General features: G+C 36.9%; 1 protein-coding gene across 3 annotated transcripts in view; it reads right to left on the minus strand.

Moving 5' to 3' along the window:
- Positions 1–24,129, minus strand: part of mtcl2 (microtubule crosslinking factor 2) — a 120,678-nt gene that overhangs the window by 29,350 nt on the left and 67,199 nt on the right. For all 3 annotated transcript variants that reach the window (XM_028452694.1, XM_028452691.1, XM_028452693.1), the window contains exons 5-9: positions 9,966–10,028; positions 4,261–4,428; positions 3,030–3,183; positions 2,238–2,799; positions 904–1,189 (exon numbers count right to left, since the gene is read on the minus strand). In XM_028452694.1, the coding sequence (XP_028308495.1) occupies positions 904–1,189; positions 2,238–2,799; positions 3,030–3,183; positions 4,261–4,428; positions 9,966–10,028 (1,233 nt within the window). The remainder of the gene's footprint in view (positions 1–903; positions 1,190–2,237; positions 2,800–3,029; positions 3,184–4,260; positions 4,429–9,965; positions 10,029–24,129) is intronic.

Genomic DNA, 24,129 nt, shown 5'->3' on the forward strand with positions numbered 1-24,129 from the left:
GACAATGAATGCACATTAATAAACAGACATGCAGTAAATGAGCCAGTTAGCCAAAAAAGGGTAGTTTGTGTCCCTGTCCTTGTACAACAAATAACAATTACTGATAAAACAAAGCACCAAGCCTGGACTAAGAATCTCAGAATTTCCACTAATGATTGAATAGTTTCCATCCAAATCTTCTCAAATTTAGTGACAACATTAATGACCACAAGAGTACGAACCCTATTGGTTGTAATGATGATATGACCTTTGACCTTTCCTGCAGCACCACCACGGGGTAACATTTTCAGTTATTGTATTTTGGAAATCTTTCATTTAATTATTTTGTAATTTGCACATTCATGACTCTCACAGAACATTTTTGGAAGGGATTCTGTCCGCTGGAAATTTAGGGTCCTCCTCAACACAGTCCTCTGTCTCAGGCACATTCTCCTCCACATCACTTTTACTGTGAAAGAGCTGTTCCAAAACCTCACTGACAGTAAACCTTTTCCTTTGTACACAGATCACGATGACAAATTATTTGGATAAATGGCAGCCATGCAAACTTTTCCCTTAGTTTGCATAAATGACCAATGTCCTTGCGGGAATACCCTGCCCTCCACAGCGTGGGGAATATCAGTTCTACTCTGGCAGATGTGAGTTGTAGGTCACACATACACACACAAACAAGTTTTACGCAGTTTAAACACTTTCGGTTCCAATTGACCCCAGAAGAACACTAATAAATGCAATATGTTCAGCACATTACAAATATATCACCGTATGAATAAAGTCAACTTGAATTTTTTTGAATGGTAAACATAGAATGGGGTTAAATTGACCCCAAGCATAATAGAAGGGTTAAAGTGAACGGCTAAACTGGAGAGCTGTTGTTATTCTCATTCTCATTATTTAACGTACCTGGCTGAGAGGCGGAGCTTTCTCCAGGTCACATGACTCTGCTGCCTTGTGATAGATGGATGGGGAGGGAGAGAGGCAGTTGGATTCGGGGGAGGTCAGGAGCTGTATCGCCGTGGAAACCAGGCGAGCTTGGTCTCTCATGGCGAGCAGGGCATCCTGGCTCCTCTGCTCCAGGCGTCCACTGAGGGAATTTGGCGAGTCAGCATTGTCCTCCATCTTCTTTTTCTGTTCTTTGATGTTGAGGATGTCGTTCTCTCCCCCTACGGGCTCTCTGCGCTGGGGCGGGCTGTCAGGGAACATTGTAAGGGCACTTTGTTATGACTTTGACACACAATTTAACTAAAAAAAGAATAGGGAATAGGGAATCTCAGGACGTGGCTTTCTGAATAACACTGGAACGGTTACAATGTGCAGGAAAACTTTATTTACACACCTTTAAACCAGTGGTTCTAAAACTTTTTTGGGTATTCTTCACTTTGAACGAAGGTGAACTTTCAAGCCCCACCTGCACCCATTGCTCCCCCAAAACAATCCTGACAAATAACACATTTTCAAATGTATTGAACTAACAGGGAACAAGTAACATCATGTTTCATAATAAATCAAAAACTAAACTACGATAATCACCTGCATAAAAAACTAATTTAAAAAGGCAGGTAATAACAAGACATTGTTTGCAATCTGTGCCAAAAAGCTTCAGAAATCAAATAAAGAAATTCAGTGCACGAATGAAATGAATGATGTTTCATAAAGTAAGAAACACATTTCATGAATAAATCACAACTCAAAAACTAAATTAAACTTGCATAAAAAACAAAAGTGCTGTAATCAAAAATACAGAAAAGTGTAAAAATCTTAAGAAAACAAAAAAAGACATTATTTTTAAAGTCAGCTATTACTTTAGTTCCACAATACATTTAGTTCCCGGTCCATAGATAAAGCAGTCTAATAATTTAACGCTCTTAATTTCTGCTACATTTTTAGGTTCTTATTATTACTTTATTTGTGTTTTGTTTAGTGTTAATTAACTTTATTATCAATAGAATAAAGGCTTTTTAGAAGATTGGCAGGAAAGTTTCCTCCTGTTTGTCGTGTCCCACCTGTCATACCTCTATTACCCACCAGGGGGGCGCGCCACACACTTTGAGAATCCCTGCTTTAAACCATAAAGAATTACATATGAAATCAAAAACATCTTGGCTTTCCTGCAAAATGTGAAGAATAAATCCTTCTTTGAATTTTCTAACAGTGTTTTTCAGAGAAAGTGTTAAAGCTATTGATTGAACTATGAATAAAACTGTTTGATGGTCCTGTCCTAATGACATTTAAAGTACCTGGTGGGCAGACACTCGGCTGAGTCTCCAGCCTCTTCATCTGTCTCCAGGGAGAGTCTCACAGATGACGATGATGAGGAGGATGAAGGTGCGTGGTAGGACGCTAGGTCACAGCGCTGCAGATTAGACAGAAGCACTCTGTTCTCGTACTGGAGCTTCTTCACCTTCCCGCTCAGTTCCCCGATCTGCAGCGCTGCCAGCCGCAGCTCTTCTTCCTGAGAGGGCGTGTTTGTGCTGATAAGCACCGCCCCTTCTTGGATGGAGTGCACGGGGCTGTCGTTGAGCAGTCCGTCAGTCAGCGACATCAGCGAGTTGGACGAAAGCAAAGACGTAGGCAGCGGGAGTTCAGATTTGTAGCGGTTGATTTCATTCATCAGGAGTTTGTTCTGCTCCTCCATCTCAATCAGAGACCGTCTCAGAAGCTCCGCCTCCTCCTCCACGAACTGCAGGTGTCTCTGGAGCTCCATGACGTTTTCGGAGGAAGCTCCTCCCCCAAGCACCAAGCCTCCCCCAGGGACGCCCAGCCCTGTACCTAAACCTCCAGACACTTCATGAGAACCATCTAGGAGTGAAGAAGACACAGAAGAAACAAACATTAAGTGTGTTTGATAACCTTAAAATGGCTATTCACTTTCTAATGGTTTTGCTACAGCGATATACATCCCTTTAGCCTCATTCAGAGGGCCAAAGTGGAAGAAGTTCAGTTTCCTCCCTCCCTTCCTATTCCACATTTTGTAAAAAGTCAGCTCCAAATGGGCCAGTTCGATTTTTGCCCCTTTATGAATCGTGTACCTTGAGGTCCCTTCATGTCGTCCATTTCTGCTCGTAGCCCTCTGTTCTCCACCTCCAGCTCCACGATGCGTCGACTTAGGAGGTTGGCCTCCTCCTCCACCAGCTTCAGGTGGACCCTGATCTCTGCCTCACGGGTGTGGGGGGAGTCCGCAACCTGAGGAATCACACAATAGGAGAAAAGGAGGAGAATTGGGTGAACCAGAATCAGATTCAGAGTCCTGTTTGCAGGCTTATGTGCACTTTCAGCCCAAACACAGTGGTACCCACACTTTTTTGGATCGTGAACCCATTTCGATATCAAGAATTTCTGGCGACCCCAAAGACATTTTTGGTAACACTTTACTTGAGGTTTTAAACATTCATTTTACACTGTCATTATTGGTCATTAGCATGAATAAGGTGTCATTAAGTGTTGTTCACTAAATGATGACACCTTTAGAGCTATTTTCTGGGTTAGGTGGAGGGATCAAGTGGGGTTAGGTAGGGATAAGGTAAAGGTTAAGGTTACAAATGACACTTAATGACAGGCTAAATGACACCTTATTTATGCTAATGACAGGTGTCATGTCACAATAGTAACAACGTAATGGCAGCCTTTATGTATAAAACTTCAAGTAAAGCGTTAATTATTTTTTCTAGAATTTGTGATTGACATGTTCGGGCTCAGATATTTATTTTTTTTTACTCTGTTTTAGTTTAACTAGATTTATATTTGATTAAGTGAACATATACAATAAAATACTTGAGTTGAGTTTAAGATTGTGTGTTGTTTTAATTTAAAAAAAAAAAAAAAAAAAAAAAAAAAAAGAATAATAATTTAAACATTTCAAAAATCTATTTTTCAGAAATTTTAAGCGACCCAATTTAAACTCCAGGCGACCCCACATGAGGTCCAGAGCCTAATGTTGAAAAACACTGCCCTAACAAATGATAGAATTAAAAAAAGGAGTTGTTTTGTAAATAAGTATCAGACTAAATGAGTGTTTGTATGATAAAGTGGAACAGTTATTGTGAATGGCAGCTCCTCCCTCTGAATGGATTAGTGATCGATTCATTTCACCTCCTTCTAATTGCCTTTCATTTGTCAACCTTCATATTGTTTACTGAGCGTTTCACAGATCAAATCATTTAAAGCCCCTTTTTTTCTACGCTCACATTTCACTGTAGAATTCCCAATCTCATCAATATCTTAGCAGCTAAATAGTTTTTATGAAATGGTGGTTGAGCTCACCTCCTCCACAGTGAGTGAGGCGTTGACGTCTCCGTACAAAGATCTGTACTTAGCCAGCTCCTCCTTCATGGCCTCGCTGTCCTTCACCAGCTTGGTCAGCTTCTTGCACATCAGGGCGGATTCCTCTTTGGCAAAGTGGAGCTGACACTTCAGGTCTGAACTGTCCTCCTGTGGTGACGAGGAGAAACGGAAAGAGAGCGTTGAGGTGACAAACAGATATACGTGTATATATGTGGAATTAATAATTATCAGATTTATGACAGGAAGGAGGAATAAGTTGACTTTTACCCAAATAATTCCCAAAATGAATCTTGTTTTGTCAACTTTTTAGAGGGATCCTACACTGTTTTTTTTTTTTTTTTTTTTTTTTTTTTTAAATATGGCTTCAAATTTTTGAAATGTACTTATTTGAAGTGATATATGATTATAGAATCTCTCCTGGTAAGTTCTGGTCAAACAGCCATAAGCAGGCCAGATACTATATATACCACTGACAACATTTGCCAACGTCTCTTCTGAGAGACTCTGTCATTGTTATGCTTAGCGCTATCAGCAGCACACACAAACCCTGAGAGCACAGAACAACGACAGATTCATTGGACAGACACAGAAGCCTTTGAATCCCAGACCAGTCTAACCCAAAAAACCCTTTTCACCAAATAAACCCTGTGTCCACAGTTGACCTGTAACCATCATTCAAAACCGCCACAACAAGAAGATAAGATGATCTTTTGAAGACGCACAAACCCAGAGGATAGAAGTCCTTTTGGGTGAGAGACCTTCAACCGTCTGTGATTTACTCACTAACTTCAGCCACCAGAGCGTGGTGAGCTGAGCTCGTCTTCTCTGCTTCATTGTCCAATACTAAACCGCAGAGTTGAAGCTGTCGCCCCCTGCGGTCTTAGATCATTTTTCCATAAACAAAAGAGGTTTACATCGACATCTTTAACTTTTCCTGATTATTTAGAGCAACTAAAAGCAGAACAAGTTATTTTGACTGAAAGATCTGTTAAATGATCTAAAAATCAGGCTGAATGCTTCACTCCAATAGAAAACAATGGGATGTTTAAAGGCAGTGGGGCCGTGTTATCGTTCACGTGATTTCAAGATGGCGTAATTTGTAAATGGTAAAATATCCCATTTTTAAAATATTGAAACTTTCAAAATCCCAATTTTAAATTAATTGCTATTATTTATTTCTCTCTAAAGCAAATATAAGTGCTTATTCTCAACCTCTGGTTTTAGAATTCAAAACCCAGTTGATGCACTGGTTAGCTTGAAACCATTTAGGCAATGATAAGCATTTAGAATGCTATGCTAGTATTTCTTTAAAGGGGTCTTCCACTGTTTTAACAAATGTGGCTTAAATTCTTTGAAATATCCTTATTAGAAGATCTAAGCCTAATAAAACACATTATTTTGCATCATATTTGTTTTATTAATCCTTAAATAATGGGACCGAATCGTGCCCATACAAGCCTGTCATTGCCCGATCCCATTAGATCTCTGAAGCTAAGCAGGTCTGGGCCTGGTTAGTAGTTGGAAGGAGACCACTGAGAATTCCAGGTGCCACAGTGGGGTGCCAGTCGCTGCAGTGGTATCTGTTATTGTGTCCTTGGGCAAGGCACTTCACCCATATTGCCTAGTGTGAATGTAGTGTTTGAGTGAGTGGCGGTCGGAGGGGCCGATGGCGCACTATGGCAGCCTTGCTTCTGTCAATTTGCCCCAGGGCAGCTGTGGCTACAATAGTAGTTTACCACCACTAAGTGCGGAGTGAAATAATAACCCCTTGATTCTGTAAAGCGCTTTGTGTCCAAAAAAGTGCTATAAAAATTGATGTATTATCCCATTTTTTTCTATTAGAGTGAAGCATTCAACCTTTTTTTTAGATCATTTAGCAGCTTTTTAGATCAAAATGCAAACTTGTGCTGCTTTTAGTTGTTCTAAATAATCAGCAAAAGTTAAAGATGTCGATGTAAACCTCTTTGGTTGACCAAATGAGGATAAAAAGGGTTGTGACCCAAAGTATAATCTATCACCGCAGGAGGCGACAGTTCCAACTCTGTGGTTTGGTGGTCGACAATGAAGCAGAGAAGAAGAGCTCTCCTAAGGGTCCTTTACTCTGCTGTTTGGTAGCAAACCACCTTTTCTGATTTTGTATAAAAAAAAAAAATATCCCGTGGATCGTGTAGGATCCCTTTAAAGACACATAAATTACTTCATTAAAACTATCCTTTATAAAAAACAAAAAAAACAACCTTCCAGTGTATGACTTTGTCCTCCATCTAAACTCAGTGCCCTGGTAACCTGAAGGGAACTTGTGCTTCAATCCTCAGAGGTTTTCTTGTTTTACGGTTTGAGAAGCGTCTCTAATCCCCTTTTTACAGCCACTTATGGCGTGTGGTTCACTTTCACAGCCAGAAGAAGATATGGTGGCAAAACAACATGCTCTTCTCTTCTGTTGTTTGATCTGTAATCATGAACAGGATGACGTTCTGTCATTTAGAGGCGTTTCCTTTTTAGAAACACGCTCGCTCTGCATCGTTGGAAAAGTTGTTTCTAAGTGACGTGGGTGGAGTTTGGATGCAAAAGTGGTCATACAGAAGGAGAAAAAGAGGCTTTTAATTGTGACTAAGGCTTGATATGTAAACTGGTGGAGGAGGGGGCTGAAATAGGAATAAAGGAAGCACTGATCCATTTACTTTAAGAAGAGTGAAGGCCTTTTTTACACAGATAAAAAGAACCCTTATCCCCAGTGGAACAGGGTCAAAGACAACAGAGACAGAATACACAACCACGAGCTGCAAGGCAGAAACTCACTTAACATCTAACAGAGATGACCTCCAACCTGCGGGTGGGAGAGAAAAGTGTGGCCCTAGACAACCTTAAGCTGCTCTGAACTCAGTTAAAGTTCAAAGCACCAAAGCAGCAGAAAAACTGCAGTTTTAGGTTCAAAACACACTGTAGTGATGCATAAAGGTTCTTATAAAGTTAATGAATGTGTCAGTAATGTTGCCAGATGACAAATAGCTGCTTTCCTATCCATCAATGACTGCAGCAAGGACACGTTTATCATAAGAATGGATTAAACTTAATGTTGATATAGAAACTGTTGGAATTAGCCCCAAAATGTTCCTTTGACTTTTAATAACTAAGTAACAGAACATTTGGCGTTTGGAGTACGAAGTTACTCATAAACAAGAGTTTGTCAAGGTGGATCATTTTTGTGTAAAGTTAAATGAAACACTTATGTAGATCCACTAACGTAGATTTTTCATCTACAGTAATTACAGCAATGTGAAGGGCCTCTAATTTTCGGTGATCATGGATAAACAGAAAACCTGGAGTTAACTTCCTGAAACAGGAATAGTTACAGTATATGAAACCCTCACCAACAAGTTTTATAGGAATATTACACTTTTTTTTACAGCATATTTATCCTTTTAAATGGGTGTTCAAATGTATAGCAAGTGTTTGTAAGATGTAAACAAACATGTAGCGCACCATATTGTGTAATCATGCACAATCTTGCAAAATTAGATGAACCATTGAAAAATACAAGATTTAACTAAATTAATCCTTATTGAGCAGTTTTGGCATGATGACGCAGTGTCGGCGTCATGAGGGGCATTCGCGGGCTGTGCCCCCCCACTGACCTACTGTGCCCCCCACCCCACTCTTCTCATACTACAGGGGGAGCTTTTTATTACTCAAAGTCAAGAGATCTGATGCTATCGCAACTGACTACACACACTGACAGCGTGGACGGAGCCTGCTATGTTGATTCACGTGACGTAACTCACATTTCTGCATCGCGAGAGCCGTATAAAGATATAGATATAGAGCGTTAAATTCAGATGGAGGGCAGGAACAATAGATGTTAGAACTTCTATGGTTTGACACTTTTGAAAAAACAATTACAGATTTTTGAGGGCAGTAAAATGTTTATTTTGCACTTTATAAATACCGCTAACAGCAGCCGTCAACACACATGGAAATTGATCATAAGAAACAAAGAGGACCAGTAGATTCATTACACCATCTCTGGTTCCACATATGTACATGTTTTACGTAACATCCATTTTTATGATTTGATTTATTTATGCATTAATAACATTTCAATTCATAGGTAATGTGACTTATGCGTTGCTTCTTTTTATGTCCGGGAGCAAAAGTCCCCCAGTCACCAGTTTATCTGGATACTATATGGACCGTAACACTGTTCGGTAAAGTTGTCAGATATTCACAAATTCTTTTTTTTGTTTTCCTGTTTCTAGTTTTAAATTAATTAAAAAAAAAATCTGTTTTTTATATTCTTTAACTCACTCAGTGCCATTGACGAGATAACTCGTCATTTCAAATCCCCAAAACACCTCCAGCCTGTGAGCCAGATAGCAAAATAATAGGTGACATGTAGGTGGTAGCAGCGCGCCTTTGGATGTGAGATCATCCATGCTCAGCAGAGCTCAGTGGGAGAGAGGAAAGGTGTTTATGAGACAGAAAATGGCGCTACAAACAAGAGTTGACGTTCCCAGCAGCGCACACTCGACCAGAGCATGTGTGGAACTCATGGATAATGTGGCGATGGTGAGATAAAACCATTAAAAAAAATACAGGGAACGCAGTGACGCTCTGTATGTCGGGAGGAAGAGGAAGTTACGTGCGTGCAGACTGACGGGAGAGAAAGTTGGAGGAATGCCAAAATACAGTAAGAAAGACATTCAACTCTGACCCAGATTGATGTTGCCATCAAAAGCCTGGTCTCAGTGTTTTGTTTTTTTATGTTTTATATAAGGAAACAATGTTCAGATGTTAGAGTTGTCACTAAAGAAAAAAAAATAGCTTTAAAGTCACTGACACGGTTTTTTTTCAGCTTTTTTCTCAGCTTTTTGCGCTGAAACTGAAGATTTGTGTAAAACTTGCTCTATTCAACAGCTGATTACAAAAGAACGGGTTTTTTTTTATGAAAGTAGAGGCTTCAATCTTTCAGAATCTGGTGTCAGATTTCAGATAGTCATAGTAGAAAATATTCTGTGGGTCTTTAAAATCAGTCAAAATGCTCAAAAACGGCTGGCACTGAGGGGGGTAGAAAATCTGACAATGGCTGGCACTGAATGAGTTAATTTGGTTTACGCAGCGCATTGACATCATATCCGGGAGATGTCTATAAATTTCAGCAAAATCTGAGGCTTGGGTTATCCTGTGTGAATGCGCCACATGAAAAGCAGACGTTAGGGGTTCATTTATTTATTACATGTGGTCCCTAAGTAAAACTAATCCCGAGCGAATAGTGCTTAAGATCAATATTTGTCTCAACCTAGGCAGCGTTTTGTATACATGTAAACACATCTTAGGGAGGGAACTGCTGCCAGAAGAAGCTTCACTATGAATATGTAGAGATCATCAATATTTCACTATCTAACTGCTACTGACAGCTAAATATATACAGTATATAACGGTTATAAAAGTGCATTGATTTTTATCTTGTTTCTGTTCTTATTTTACGCTCTACTTTATCACACTCCTCTGTTTCTATTTAACGTTAAAGCTACTCAGACTCTCTGTGTGCATCGGTGCATCTTAAAGTTGCTGACAAAGCATTTTCCTCTTATTGATTTTCTGCTCTCGTTGAATTTTCACATTTGAACGTGCGTGCGTGCGTGCGTGTGTGTGTGTGTGTGTGTGCGTGCGTGTGTGTGTGTTACCTGTGGGACGAGCTTCTTGTCAGGTTTGTTGTTGGGTCGGGCTCCTCTTTTCTTCTGCGAGTTCTGCAACACAGACACAGTCATTAGTGAGACGTGACACATAAAATAATGACAAAATAAAGCTGGAGCTAAGTCGCACTCAAAGCAGTTTCACAATAGAGAGAACCTGTAACATTATAATAATAATAATAATTATTATTATTTAAAAACTAAAATCCATCTGCTGGAATAAAAAAATAAATAATTGCATTGATGGTGCATAGCTTTGGGGGAAAACATTGTTTGGATTTAACATAAACAGCATGAAAGGGATTAATGGGCGGAGTTAGGGATAGCTTTTGTTTGAATATGACTATGAATTGCAAAAAACAAACAAACAAAAAAACCCACTTATTTCTATGTATTTTTCTATGACTTTATTATTATTATTACTATTTAAATTTATGTATATTTGAATTTTTTTCCATTTTCAAACTATAACTGTTTATGGTTTTGTATTTATAAAAAAAGAAATTTCAATATGAAATCTCTAATTAATATTCTAATATTCTTTATAGCAGAGTTATCCCTTTTTGTGTAGAGTTTGCATGTTCTCCTAGTGTTTGCATTATTATTATTATTATTATTTTTTTTTTTACAGATGCGCCTGTTCCACCCACTGTCAAGTTATGCATGTTAGGGACAGTGGTCAAGGTTGTCCGATTCGGCGATATATATCGCGATATTCACATCGATCCCCCAAAAAAGTCTAACTCAATTTTGAATCTTGTTTTTTAAATGAAAAAAAAAAACAATTTTATTGGGAAATCTGAAATATTAATGCATCGTCGGTAAGAAAAAATAGATTTTCGGCTATATTTCACCACGCGATAACCATATCGATCAAAAAAATGTCGAAAAAGATTTTTTTAATCATGTTTTTGAACAAAAAAATAAAACTATTTAATTGTGCTAACATCTGCATATCACGTAAACGACCATTCGCTAGGTGTCAGTGAACGCACCATCAGACCTTGTTAAACTACCTCATTCCTCAGTTTTCATAAAACATAGTGGAGACTTTTATAGATGTGTGTAGTGACTTTTTCAAAAACAATTAAAGAACTTAAAAGAATCAGAATCAGTTGTAGAAGCTAAAGTTTTTTATTTATTTATTTTTTAATGTGATTGTTTTTCATATTAATTCTTGAATTACAGTTATTTACTGTTTACTCGTTCTCGCAAGTTTTAAAAAATGAAATAAATTGTAGGGATGTCCCGATACAACTTTTTCACTTTTGATGCGATACCAATATTGTCGCCTTGAGTATTGGCTGATATCGTTATCGATCCGATATCAGCACGAATCATACATACCTTTATTACTTAAATTGTCATGTTAGAATGTTAGAAAAGGCTTGATTATTAAAAGAAACAGACCCATTTATTATAAACCAATGGATTACAAATGATTAACCTTTTACAATAAGAAAATTCTATGATTGAATAAAATATATTAAAAAAATCAAATTGAAGATGTTGAAAAAATAAATCCAAAAAACCAATATATATAATATCGTAGACTTTAGACGCAGTCCTGTAAAATCCGATATTCGTTTTCTGGCTGACATCGGACCGATTTCCGATATCAATATCAGATCGGGACACCCCTAATAAATTGTATTTCATACTATTTTGTACTTCGCGATGTATATCGTACTGTTTAATATCAGGATAAATCGCATTGTGACATGCATATCGTATCGTATCGTCATATTAATGACAATGTACAGCCCTAATTCGGGTAAACTCCGACTTGTATGTTAGTTTGTTAACCATTATTTGGATGCCAGCTCTGAACCTGGTTGAATATATTGAAATTATTATGACACACACACACACACACACACACACACACACACACACACACACACACACACACACACACACACACACACACACACACACACACACACACACACACACACACACACACACACACACACACACACACACACACACACACACACACACACACGATGCTGCAGTATAGCCAAGCTCATCAGGCTCTAGCTCACTTGGTTGCCATGGAAACAAGCTACCCTCTACAACCACCCACTGACAACAAAAGACAGACAAAGGAACTGATGCAAAAAAAAAAAAACAAAAAAAAACAAACAAGGTGACCAAAAAATGAATGAATAACATCATTTATATAAATATTAAAATGTTTAAAGTGTTAAATTTGTGAGGTTTGGTATTAAAAATGATTTCTTTACTCTCATTCTTTCCTTTTTGTTCCATCTTCCTGCTAGAGCTGGGTGATATGGACCAAAACTGGTAAATGGATAAATATCATATAAATCTTTATCATTTTCATTCAATTAAATTCTGACCAAAAACACAATTCTGGGTTAAATTTGCTGATACAAAACATTTATTAACAAACAGCTGTGACACTTTTGGCTTTTTCTCCTATAAGAGACAGCAGTTCTGTAGTGTGGCTTGTTCAGATGAAGGTCTGGGTTAGGACCAGGGTTGGGGTCAATTATAATTGTAATTGTGTAATTGATAATTACAACTATGGTGTGATTATAATTGTAATTTAAAATAACTGTTGGTATTTAATGATAATTGAGTTTAAATAATTGACTTTGTAATTGGTATTGGAATGAAAATTCAATAAAATCTGTCAATTACAATTTAATCTAATGCAAAATTTAGGATAGAAAACAAATGAGATGATATATGATATTTTTTGTGTATTTTTAACTTTGATTTAAGACACGGTTCAAAACTGACCCGTTATCATTAGAGATGCTAACAGGAAGCTAATACAAGAGGAAGGTTACGTTTCATGGGGTAATTGATTTCATACTCAGTAATTGTGATGAATTGTAATTGAACTTTAGTAATTGAGAATGTAATTCTAAGGGGATAAAATCAGGGGATAAAAAATAATCATAACTTAATTGTAATTGGAGAGAAATTATGTCACTGTAATCGTAATTTAATTGTAATTGAACACGGATAACTGAAAATGTAATTGTAACTGAAAAATTTAATTAACCTGTAACTTACATAATGCTACGAAATCTAAAAGAAAGTAAAAAGTAAATCAAATGTCTCTTCAATAAATAGACAGTTCTTAAACCAGAAAATTCCATATCTTTAATATTTGAAAGAACGTATAGAAAACTGGTTCATGGAAACAAGTGAATTTAGCACTCATTCTAAAAACTGTTTGTGAATAAAATGTGTCAGGAGAAAAAACAAGTGTAAATGCCCAGAGCTTTGATTTGATCATTTTTAAAAACTTGAAAATGTTAAGAATAAAACCAAAGAACCTGGCTAACGTCAAAGGTCTTAAAAGTAACGAGCTCATTTTCCAAATGTAAGGAGTAGAAAGTACAGATATTTATTTTAAAATGTAAGAAGTAAAAGTAAAAAGTCACCAAAATAAAATATATTCAAGCAAAAATACCAGAAAAAACTATTGAAGCACAGTAACAAAGTATTTGTACTTCATTACTCGTCACCTCTGCCATAAACTAAGGCCGAACAATTAATTGCATTTGCGATATTATTGCGATATCGTAAACAAATGATCGCAAAGGCTGCGATATATACTGTATATATATATATATTTTTTTTTTTTAAATTTTTCTTGTCTTGTCTTGTTCTGTCCTGTTAAGTTCAGTGTTTAAAAAGTGCAGTCCACATGTTTACATGTTTCATTAGATCTGTTGAAAAGATAAAGCCACATATTTTTTGCTTTATTGTTGTAATCTGTGCTTTAAAATGTATATTATATATATATTTAAAGTTTAAATACATCTGAAATTGTTCATTATGAAACAGATTGATGATTTATTACTTGTGTTCATTGAAAAAATAATGACACTAAATCGCAATATTGATGAAAAAAAATTGCAATTAGATTATTTTCCAAAATTGTTCAGCCCTACTAAAAACCCATAACCTCCTCCTCCAGCACTTACTCACTTACTGTATCTAAACCCAACAACAGTTTACCGGAGTGGAAATGATCAATTAGCTTCTCTAAATATACATGGTCTGTTAATGAAAAACATTGATTCTGGATGGACGTTGAACAAATGTCCAAACTATTTTTTTTTTTACTCAGCGCTGCTCAGCTGTGACAGAGTTGACAGAAGAAACGATGAAATTCATATTCACGCCCGACTCTCAAGGGCAAACATATCACTTCATTTGCATGAGCATGAGCCGCATCATCTGACAAACATCACTGGAGCTGAAAATAGACGACTATGAGGAAATGATGTGTGAACGTAGAATCATCCTCTCTTATTGGGTAAATAATACTTAGATAAAGCATCAAACATTTGATATTTGGAGAAGAATAAAAAAAAAAACACTTTACACTTATTATTATTATCTTTGTTTAGATCAGATCATAAAAGTTCCAACAGGATCTTCACATCAATTTCTATTTCATTAAGGGAAATATTATGTCATAATAAGAGGAAAATTGAAGGATTTTGTAGGAATTTTGAGGTTTTTTTTTCCACAGTTTGACATGAAAAATGTCTGCAATCATGCAATACAAGCACCGGGAAAACAGTGGCTCTGCAAATATTATTGAGATTAATTTACACAATGATTAAATGATGTGTTTTCTCTCATTTTTACTTTCTCCTGTGGGCTGAATTGGATGCTCCAAAGGGCCGGATTTGGCCCCCAGGCCATGAGTTTGATACAAGTTCTCTCACACATTTCAAAGTTTAAAAAAATATACTTTCAGTCCTTTAGTTTGGTTTTTGCCAATATAAAATATGAAAATAATAAATCTGGAATGTGTGCGTCCAATTTTACCCGGGTATGTCCTCTTTCCATGTTTTGTGTGGCTTGGGTTTCCCAGGGAGCCTGAACGCATCTCAGGAACACGTTAATTTAAAAGAGCGTAACCCCTGTAATAGTTTCTATTTACAGCCTATATTAATCAATATCTCAGGCAGACACTTGATTGACTAACTGTTCACGTTTGCTCAGGTGTTTTTTTTTGTTTGTTTTATCATACCATGTATTTTTTATTTCACCTAAAAGTGAAATAAAGAGAACAAGGGGAACACAATCCGTGTATCGTTCGTTCATTCGTTTTTCATTATGTAACAAAAACATGAAAAATGAAAAAAAAAAAAAACACTCATTATTTGATTTTTGTTTCCAAAACCAAAATGAAAAAACGGAAAACGCCTTGTTTTTAAAATTCAAGCTTTTTTGCTTCAGTAAAGAAAACGAAAAACAGAAAACAAACACCTTTATTCATTTTCTCCATTACCGATTTGCCAAAGTACGTGACCAGGAAGTGAAATGTTACACATTCCGCGATATCTTGAGCTCTGCAACACTTATGAGTCTCTAAATCCTCTGAAATGTCAGTGAGGAGGTTCTGTGCCCAACACCAGCTAAAGAGAAAAGGACACGTTTCGGATGCACAGTTGGAAGCAGCGATCTTGTCATGCCAAACAGCCGTTAGCATAGCCGTTAGCGTCGGAGGAGAGTACACTTCCGGGTCACGTACTTTTGCAAATCGGTAATGGAGAAAACAAATAACGGTGTTCGTTTTCCATATTTCGTTTTCTGTACCGAAGCAAAAGGGTTTTCCATTTTTTCATTTTGATTTTGGAAACAAATATCAAATAATGAGTGTTTTTTTTTTTTCGTTTTTCATGTTTTTGTTCCATAATGAAAAATGAATGATACACGGATTGCAACACATTTGTGGGTGTTTTGCTTCTTTTTAATGCGTACTTTGAAAAATACTTTACTTTTACTTTTGATAGTTGAGTATTTCTTTTCAGTGTGTTTGCTTGTGTGATCTACTTTATGTTGGATATTTTTTGTGTACATGCTTTTATTCTGAATCTGTTTATCATGTTTTTAATTTGCAAGTGATCGTTGCAATGACTCGTGCATGAAATGTGCTATACAAATAAAGTTATGATTTGATTATTATATTTAGGTACTGTACATTAAATGTGAGCTGTTTTAAGACTTTTACTCAAGTGTTTTACTAATGGGGTACTTTCAGTTTTACCCAAGTTATTTTGAGTTATTGTATTTTTGACTTAGTTATGAGGCCGCGCTACCGGACTCAAAACGTCCTCACTTTGTTGTTCTTCTTGTGTACACTAGTTATAATCACTACTCCTCTGTTATTCATGAACGGATCAGGCTGAAATGTGGTAGCTATAATCTGTGGATGTGTACGCATCGACACTCGGAGCCCGATTTTTGATGTGGGGCCCCATAAGCAACAAAAAAAAAAGAAAATCAATTTATAATTTATTTGCGAGTCAAATATTACGACGGTTGGTGGTACCGAATCATTGGCACATACCAATATGGGGAGCATTACCCTGTACGTGTCACAGGGGCGCCAAAATGACTACTCCTCCGTTATCTCTCGTCATATCGGAATGTAGATTGGGATGAATACTCTATGAATGAATATGATGAGACGCTCGGGGTCCTTTTTTTTTTATGGGGCCTGGGGGCCCACCCTTGATTTCCGGTAATTTCCAAATTTATGGGAACATAGTCGTGTTATATATCGTTTCAAAGGCAATTCAACGTAGATTACGATTATGCCTCGCACAATTCGACCCCCTTTTCCGGTAATTTCTAAATTTATTGGAACATAGTCGTGTTATATATCATTTCAAAGGCAATTCAATGTAGATTACTACTTTACGTGGCACAATTTGATTTGTTTTACCGAGTCATTTGACTAAATTCTCGGGAACGTGGTACGTGCTATTTGGCATGGAGACGTTCCGCGGGGCCCGGCCGTAATTCATCCAAACTTGTTTTTTTTTCAGTTACTTTATATACTTCTGGAAATGAGCAGTAAAAACTAGCTTTATTGTCTATCATGTAGAATGTAGATAAATATACAGTAGATATCTGAGCATGGCTCTAATGTTACTCAATCCACAGATCTATAGTAACTGCATGGATAAGATAACATGCTGACTCCGCTGTTCTCTAATAACATGTTCTAGCAGCAGCAGCACTTCTATAGAGATCAATGTCAGTACACATTCTGATTAAAGTAAGGGGAGGTTGAAGAAAAAGAGAGCATTGGTGACCAAAAAGAGCCGTGAGGATAGAAATACAGCATCTCAGGGGTCATCTGCCTAAACTAATCAAGACAAAGTCATGTTAAAGGGAAATCTCATGGCATTCCTCCATCCTGTCAGAAGAGGAGTTCCAGCTCTGTGAAAATATCATGATATTTCCAATCCAATCTGATCTTTGGCTCAGTCAGCTGTGACACCAGACAACAAACCCACAGAGAAACATACCCCTATATATAAAACAAAGTAATCTTCTTTTTCTAAGCCTTCAAAGAGCAAAGTGATGAAAGCACTGTTGACAAAACAGTGAAAAGAAGATGGGATAATACACAAATCAAACAGTAGCTATAGGTGATGTCAAGGACAAAGTCTCACATTGCAGAGACCAATGGATCCAGAACGTTTCATAGAGACGTTCCTCCCACTAATCAAACTTCAGATTCAAAGAACAACCAGCACACCGTCTGGTTATGGCCTGTTACACACATTAAACTATGAATAAGATGCTAACCGAGAATGACGCCAGAGAAAATCAAGAATCATTCACAGCTTTCACTGCACACGCTCAACAAAAGCAGCCGAGCATGAAACCATGGAGCATGATGATGGTCCAATGAGAAGAAGAGCGCACGGTTAAAGGCCTAAAAAAAAACAGGGAGTTTTCTGTGTTAAATTAAAACCAAAAACATCAATATTAATTTTATTCAGTAAGAGATTTTTGAGATGATTTAATTTGTTTGAATGAGAACAGATTGTGTGTGAGTTCACATTGTATTGTGATGAAGTGTATTGTGCAGTTTGCATTTCAGGTTGAAATTAAAATCAATAACATTGAGCCAGCTGGAAGTGACTACAACTGTACATGGATTCATCAATCCATCTAAAGCATCGAGAGCAGAACGTAAAATGGTCCTGGGACCATCTTCAAGCTAAAAATCAAACAACCTCTTTTCAAAATTAAAGTATCTCTTCTTGTCTTCCATTAGATTTTAACTTTTTATAAATAGGGCTTTTGTTTTGAAGTTAACAGGAAGTTTAGTCATGAGCACAATAGAGGGTCTATGAAAATATCTTAAATGTCATCATAAAATGTGTCTACGTGAGTTTTATGGATCAAATGATCAAATATGAGTAGTACGTTAATATGAGTAGTACGTTAGTATGAGTAGTACGTTAGTATGAGTGGTACGTTAGTATGAGTGGTACGTTAGTATGAGTAGTACGTTAATATGAGTGGTACGTTAATATGAGTGGTACGTTAGTATGAGTAGTACGTTAATATGAGTAGTACGTTAATATGAGTGGTACGTTAATATGAGTAGTACGTTAATATGAGTGGTACGTTAATATGAGTGGTACGTTAGTATGAGTGGTACGTTAGTATGAGTGGTACGTTAGTATGAGTGGTACGTTAATATGAGTGGTACGTTAATATGAGTGGTACGTTAGTATGAGTAGTACGTTAATATGAGTGGTACGTTAATATGAGTAGTACGTTAGTATGAGTAGTACGTTAGTATGAGTGGTACGTTAGTATGAGTGGTACGTTAGTATGAGTGGTACGTTAATATGAGTGGTACGTTAATATGAGTGGTACGTTAGTATGAGTGGTACGTTAGTATGAGTGGTACGTTAGTATGAGTGGTACGTTAATATGAGTGGTACGTTAATATGAGTGGTACGTTAATATGAGTGGTACGTTAATATGAGTAGTACGTTAGTATGAGTAGTACGTTAGTATGAGTGGTACGTTAATATGAGTGGTACGTTAGTATGAGTGGTACGTTAGTATGAGTAGTACGTTAATATGAGTGGTACGTTAATATGAGTGGTACGTTAGTATGAGTAGTACGTTAATATGAGTGGTACGTTAGTATGAGTGGTACGTTAGTATGAGTGGTACGTTAGTATGAGTAGTACGTTAATATGAGTGGTACGTTAGTATGAGTAGTACGTTAGTATGAGTGGTACGTTAATATGAGTGGTACGTTAGTATGAGTAGTACGTTAGTATGAGTAGTACGTTAATATGAGTGGTACGTTAGTATGAGTGGTACGTTAGTATGAGTGGTACGTTAGTATGAGTGGTACGTTAGTATGAGTGGTACGTTAATATGAGTGGTACGTTAATATGAGTGGTACGTTAGTATGAGTAGTACGTTAGTATGAGTAGTACGTTAATATGAGTGGTACGTTAGTATGAGTGGTACGTTAGTATGAGTGGTACGTTAGTATGAGTGGTACGTTAGTATGAGTGGTACGTTAGTATGAGTGGTACGTTAGTATGAGTAGTACGTTAGTGTGAGTAGTACGTTAGTATGAGTAGTACGTTAGTATGAGTAGTACGTTAGTATGAGTAGTACGTTAGTATGAGTAGTACGTTAGTATGAGTAGTACGTTAGTATGAGTAGCTAGTATTCGTCTTACAATAAACTATTATGTAAAATGGTTGAATTGTCTCTAATCTCCATGTTGTTACAAATCTTACCAAAACGTGAGCACATTTTCTAATGCAACTCCTATTTATGCTTTATAAATATTATTACAGAGAAAAACAACTTACTGGTATTTTTAATCTCTTCTTTTTCTTTTCTGTAATTCTAAATGAACCCAAGCAAAAAAAAAAATCTGATTACGTTGCTGGAATATGAAGAAGAAATGTAGGGCATTCGTGTGTATTCATTAAGAAACTGTGTATGCGTGGAGAAAAAAAACATTGCTTTATTTAAATAGTGAGCGCACAGACACACACACACACACACACGGCGGGGGGGCTAACAACGAGGGGCTGGCAGCGAAATGTGAGAGAACAAGAGCATCATGTCTGGCCAAACCCATCAGTGCCACAGCTACACTCAGACAAAGAGTCGTTACAGCACTGCATACAATGGGTTATATAACTAGTGTGTTTCTGTGCGAGAGCGACAACAATGGATAGTTGTAGGAAGACAGAAATTAATATGAGGCATTAGTAACGTATTCTAGCTTTGTTTGGTAGTATAATATATAATAAAGGTTCATATTGTTTGTGTATATTATAGTCATTCATACAAACTAAGTCATTTTATGCTTTCATGGTTGGATAAGAATTCCAACAACATACTGTAGTTACCGTATGTTTAGCTCCACTTGATTGTGGTTTTTACTCAGTTTCCCAAATGTTAATGCAGAGTAAAGCAGCTCTGAGTACGTGAGAGAGGAGTAGATAAGACAAAAGCAACATTGGTTTGTTCCCCAAATCCTCCACGCTGCTAAACTCACCCTTCACACACTTCCTCACGCCACACAGTCTTACATAGATCATGACACATGATTTATTAAACCTTATTTCAGTGGTTTCAAACCCATTTTTGGATCATGACTCCATTTTAATATCAATAATTTCTGGCGACCCCAAAAACACTTCTTGTAGAATTACTTATTGATCATTTTTGGATGTGGGTCAATGTCGTGACGCCTAAATATTCTATCCAAATACATTTCTTTTAGTTTTAGGGGATCGGCAATCGTCCGATCCTAGCATATGAAACCGATCTTTTACGCAATATTTTCTACCTTGGCAGATGTCTTAAAGTCCGTCATGAAGTCAGCCACTGACAGACCCGCCCACCAGCTCATGTGTGCATGTGCGTGCTGCGCATGCCTCTGCTACACAGGATAACAACAACAACAGTCACAGAGGCACGGTTAGCTTAGCATGTCCGCAGTAATACACAAAAAAAGAGAGCAATGGATCGCAATTTGTATTTCCTGTAACGCAGAATTAAGTCCTGGTGGAGCAGCAAACAAAACGCTACGTCATTCACTATAAGACACTGCCACACCGCTGAGTGTGGAGCATTTAAAGCTAGAAGTCAAGCTAATGCTAAAGCTAAGCTAACGGAGCAAACAGCCAGTGGAGTGCTGTTAGAGCTTATGATCAGTGAAAAGAGGAAAGATACTATAAAGAACATAAATAAAAAGCTTGAAAATGTTTATTATTTATTAGAATGTTTAACTTTTAGGAGCTTTTATCTTTATCTTTTATCTAAACAGCTAAATGTAACTTTTTATAGCTAGTAGCTGATAAAAACTAATAAAACATTCCCCAACCAGAGTCTGTATTTCATAAAGTGAACTCTACAAACTTCTTTACAAAAAAAAAAAAATCACTTATAATTAGGGATGTAACGATTAATCGTAAGGCAGTTAAAAATCAATTCATAGGTATCACGATTCACACCGATACTGTGAAAATTGAATCGCAGTACTTTTATTAACCAGCAGAGGGCGCTATCCAGAAGTGTTGGCGGCGGGGGTAATCTGCTAATACTTTCTTTCTGGCCGCCTTCTTCTTTTAAACATGTTCATAAATCATTCCTTACCCCTTTAGCACCAAAAAGTATCTGTAATATTACGTGAATATCTGTAAAAGTCACGTTTTTCTATTAGCTCTGTCTGCGAGCATAGCATCTCTTCTTCACTGCAAGATATCTGCATGCCATTGTGTATTCCACTTTTTTTGTTGCTTTGGGAGGAAAGAAAGTATTAATTTTTCATCCTTGTGTCACTGTGATATGGATAAACAAGACGGGAATGAAAGCGCAGAGGCGTGGCAGGTGGTCTACACTCCCCCAGCTGTCACACATAATAAATTAGAACTCTCACTCAATGACACAGAATAGGTTCGAACCTCAGAGCTTCTCTCCATGAAGGAACAGAAGCAACAATAATAAACCATTGTTACGTCACCTGTGTGTGTCTCAGTCTGAGCAAAGTGTGGCGATGGAAAACATTTAACTGATGTTTGCAATAAGTTTAAACTTCAAACACTGGTGCCAAGTCTATTCAACACATCGATCAAGTTTGTCAAGTTTCTGCCAAGAAGAGAAAAGATGAAGCTCAGAGAGAGGAAGAGGAGATTAAAGATGGTGTGAATGAACTGCCTGATAATATCATTCATTCATTGTATTTCAACTTCATTTTAGGTCAATTTGGTCCGTAAAAAAGAGGTGCAAGAGGGTGATGACATCACAGTGGTTTAGAAAAGGCAGCGTATGCATCGATTAATGAGAAAAAGATGTGAAGGAGGGACTAATTTATTTCACAAATTTCAGGTGACCCCTGGAGACAAATATGACAATAATATTCAAGGTCATTTCCTTTTTTTGTCTCATTTTTAATGAAGAAATAAAATTAAATAAAGTTCAACCACTGAACACCCAGAGAGTAAACAAGTGTAGCAATATATCAAGTCAAGTGGGAATGTTAATGTAAAAAACACGCTTTAAGGCTTTATTAACGTCATACCAATATTTTTGAAGATTATGACAGTCCCAGAATACAAGGAAATGATGCGCTATGGCGACCACAATTTCTCCACCAATGACAGTTTCCTAGAGTAAAATGTGCACTTTGACAAGGGGCTATAAATATAAAGAAACATGATGCACTTTTCCAACAGAATTCTTTCCAAATATGGGATTTTGTACTCCTTCATTGTGATGTGCATTCATTTTTTTATTTCTATTTTTTATTCCTGCTTCCTTTTCCCATTTATCTGTTATATATTTTGTTGAATGACTATTAAAATTAGTAATACTCGTATAGTTTTGATATTGTTCATCTTATATGTTGTGATTTGTATGCTTTGGTAAAAAGGTTGACTAGTGGATTGTAACAAGAAGGATTTTGTTTAATATCCTGATTATAATAATTCCTTATTTGTAAATATTAGTAGAAATTAGAGGTGGGAGAAAAAATCGATTCTTAGATGTATCGAGATTCGGAGGTGGACAATTCTGAATCGATTCTTTAATTTCCAGTTATCGAACATCTAAATTTTAGAGGCCGTTTAAAAGTCTGAACAAACACTTTAAAGAGAGCACCCAACAAGGAAGCATGGACGTGCGGGAGTCAAGACCAGCCCCGTGCACCTTTAAATCTGATGTTTCTTTAATGTCCACGGTGGAAATGAACTGGACAAAAGCCACGCTGTATGTAAGCTCTGTTACACTAAAATTAAGTTCTTTGGGAACACAACGAACATGGGAAGCTCTATAGCACGTTTTCACATGAAGGAGGCGGCGAAGTCTGCTGCTGCTGTGGCTAAAAGTTCCCCTGCTAACCAGAGAAGAATCGAACAAGTCACAACAAAGCTTCCACCCTCTTCAGAAAAGGTAAAGTGGATTAACAAGTCGATTGCAACATTTATTGCTGAGGATTTACGTCCTTACTCGGTTGTGAAAAACCAGGGCTTTAGTTTGCTGCGTCATACTTGGAGCCTAGATATACTATCTCTTCTTGACGGTATTTTACTGATACGACCTTCCTGAAGCTTTACAACCAACCAAAATAAAAGTCATAGCATCGCTGCAGAAATCGGGTAGGATAGCAGTGACGTGATGCGTGGACATCTTATAACCGCGCATTTTATCTCTAATGACTGGAAGCTAATGTCATACATCATTTTATTTTTTTAATGGAAGTTATGTTACAAGGAAGGCTGCTACTATCTTTGTTTCAAAAACTTGTACATTTTCAGTTCACATACTTCTTCCATTAGTGTAATAAAGGATGATGAATGGTAATGTATCTCTTTTTTTCTAACTACAAATAATACTGTATATATTTTTATACAGTGAGTGGAATATTGAGTGAATAAAACATGCTTCGAAATACATTATTAATCGATTTAGAATCGAATCGAAGCCCCTTGAATCGTAATCGAATGGTGAGGTGCCGAAAGATTCCCACCCCTAGAAGAAATCTTCTTTCTCCAAATTAAATTTATGTTGCAGTGATTCAAAGCTTTCTATCTGATTATCTTTTACAATTTGGAAAAACACTTCATCCAAGTCTTAAATCTGGAGTTTTGATCCCCAGAGACTTTGTGTCTAAAAACTGTTTTTTGATCATGTTTGTTGTATTGTGTTACAACTACAGCCATGATTACTGCATTTTATTTGAACTGGATTTATATTTCAGTGAGTGAAAGTATAGAATAGTCTCGTTTGAGAATGAATGTGGTGTTTTAATTTGAAAAGTAATCATTATTTAAGCTCTGAGCTTTCTGCCTTTTTT

The sequence above is a fragment of the Gouania willdenowi genome, chromosome 7, assembly GCF_900634775.1.
Source record: "Gouania willdenowi chromosome 7, fGouWil2.1, whole genome shotgun sequence".
In the NCBI taxonomy this organism is placed as follows: Eukaryota; Metazoa; Chordata; class Actinopteri; order Blenniiformes; family Gobiesocidae; genus Gouania; species Gouania willdenowi.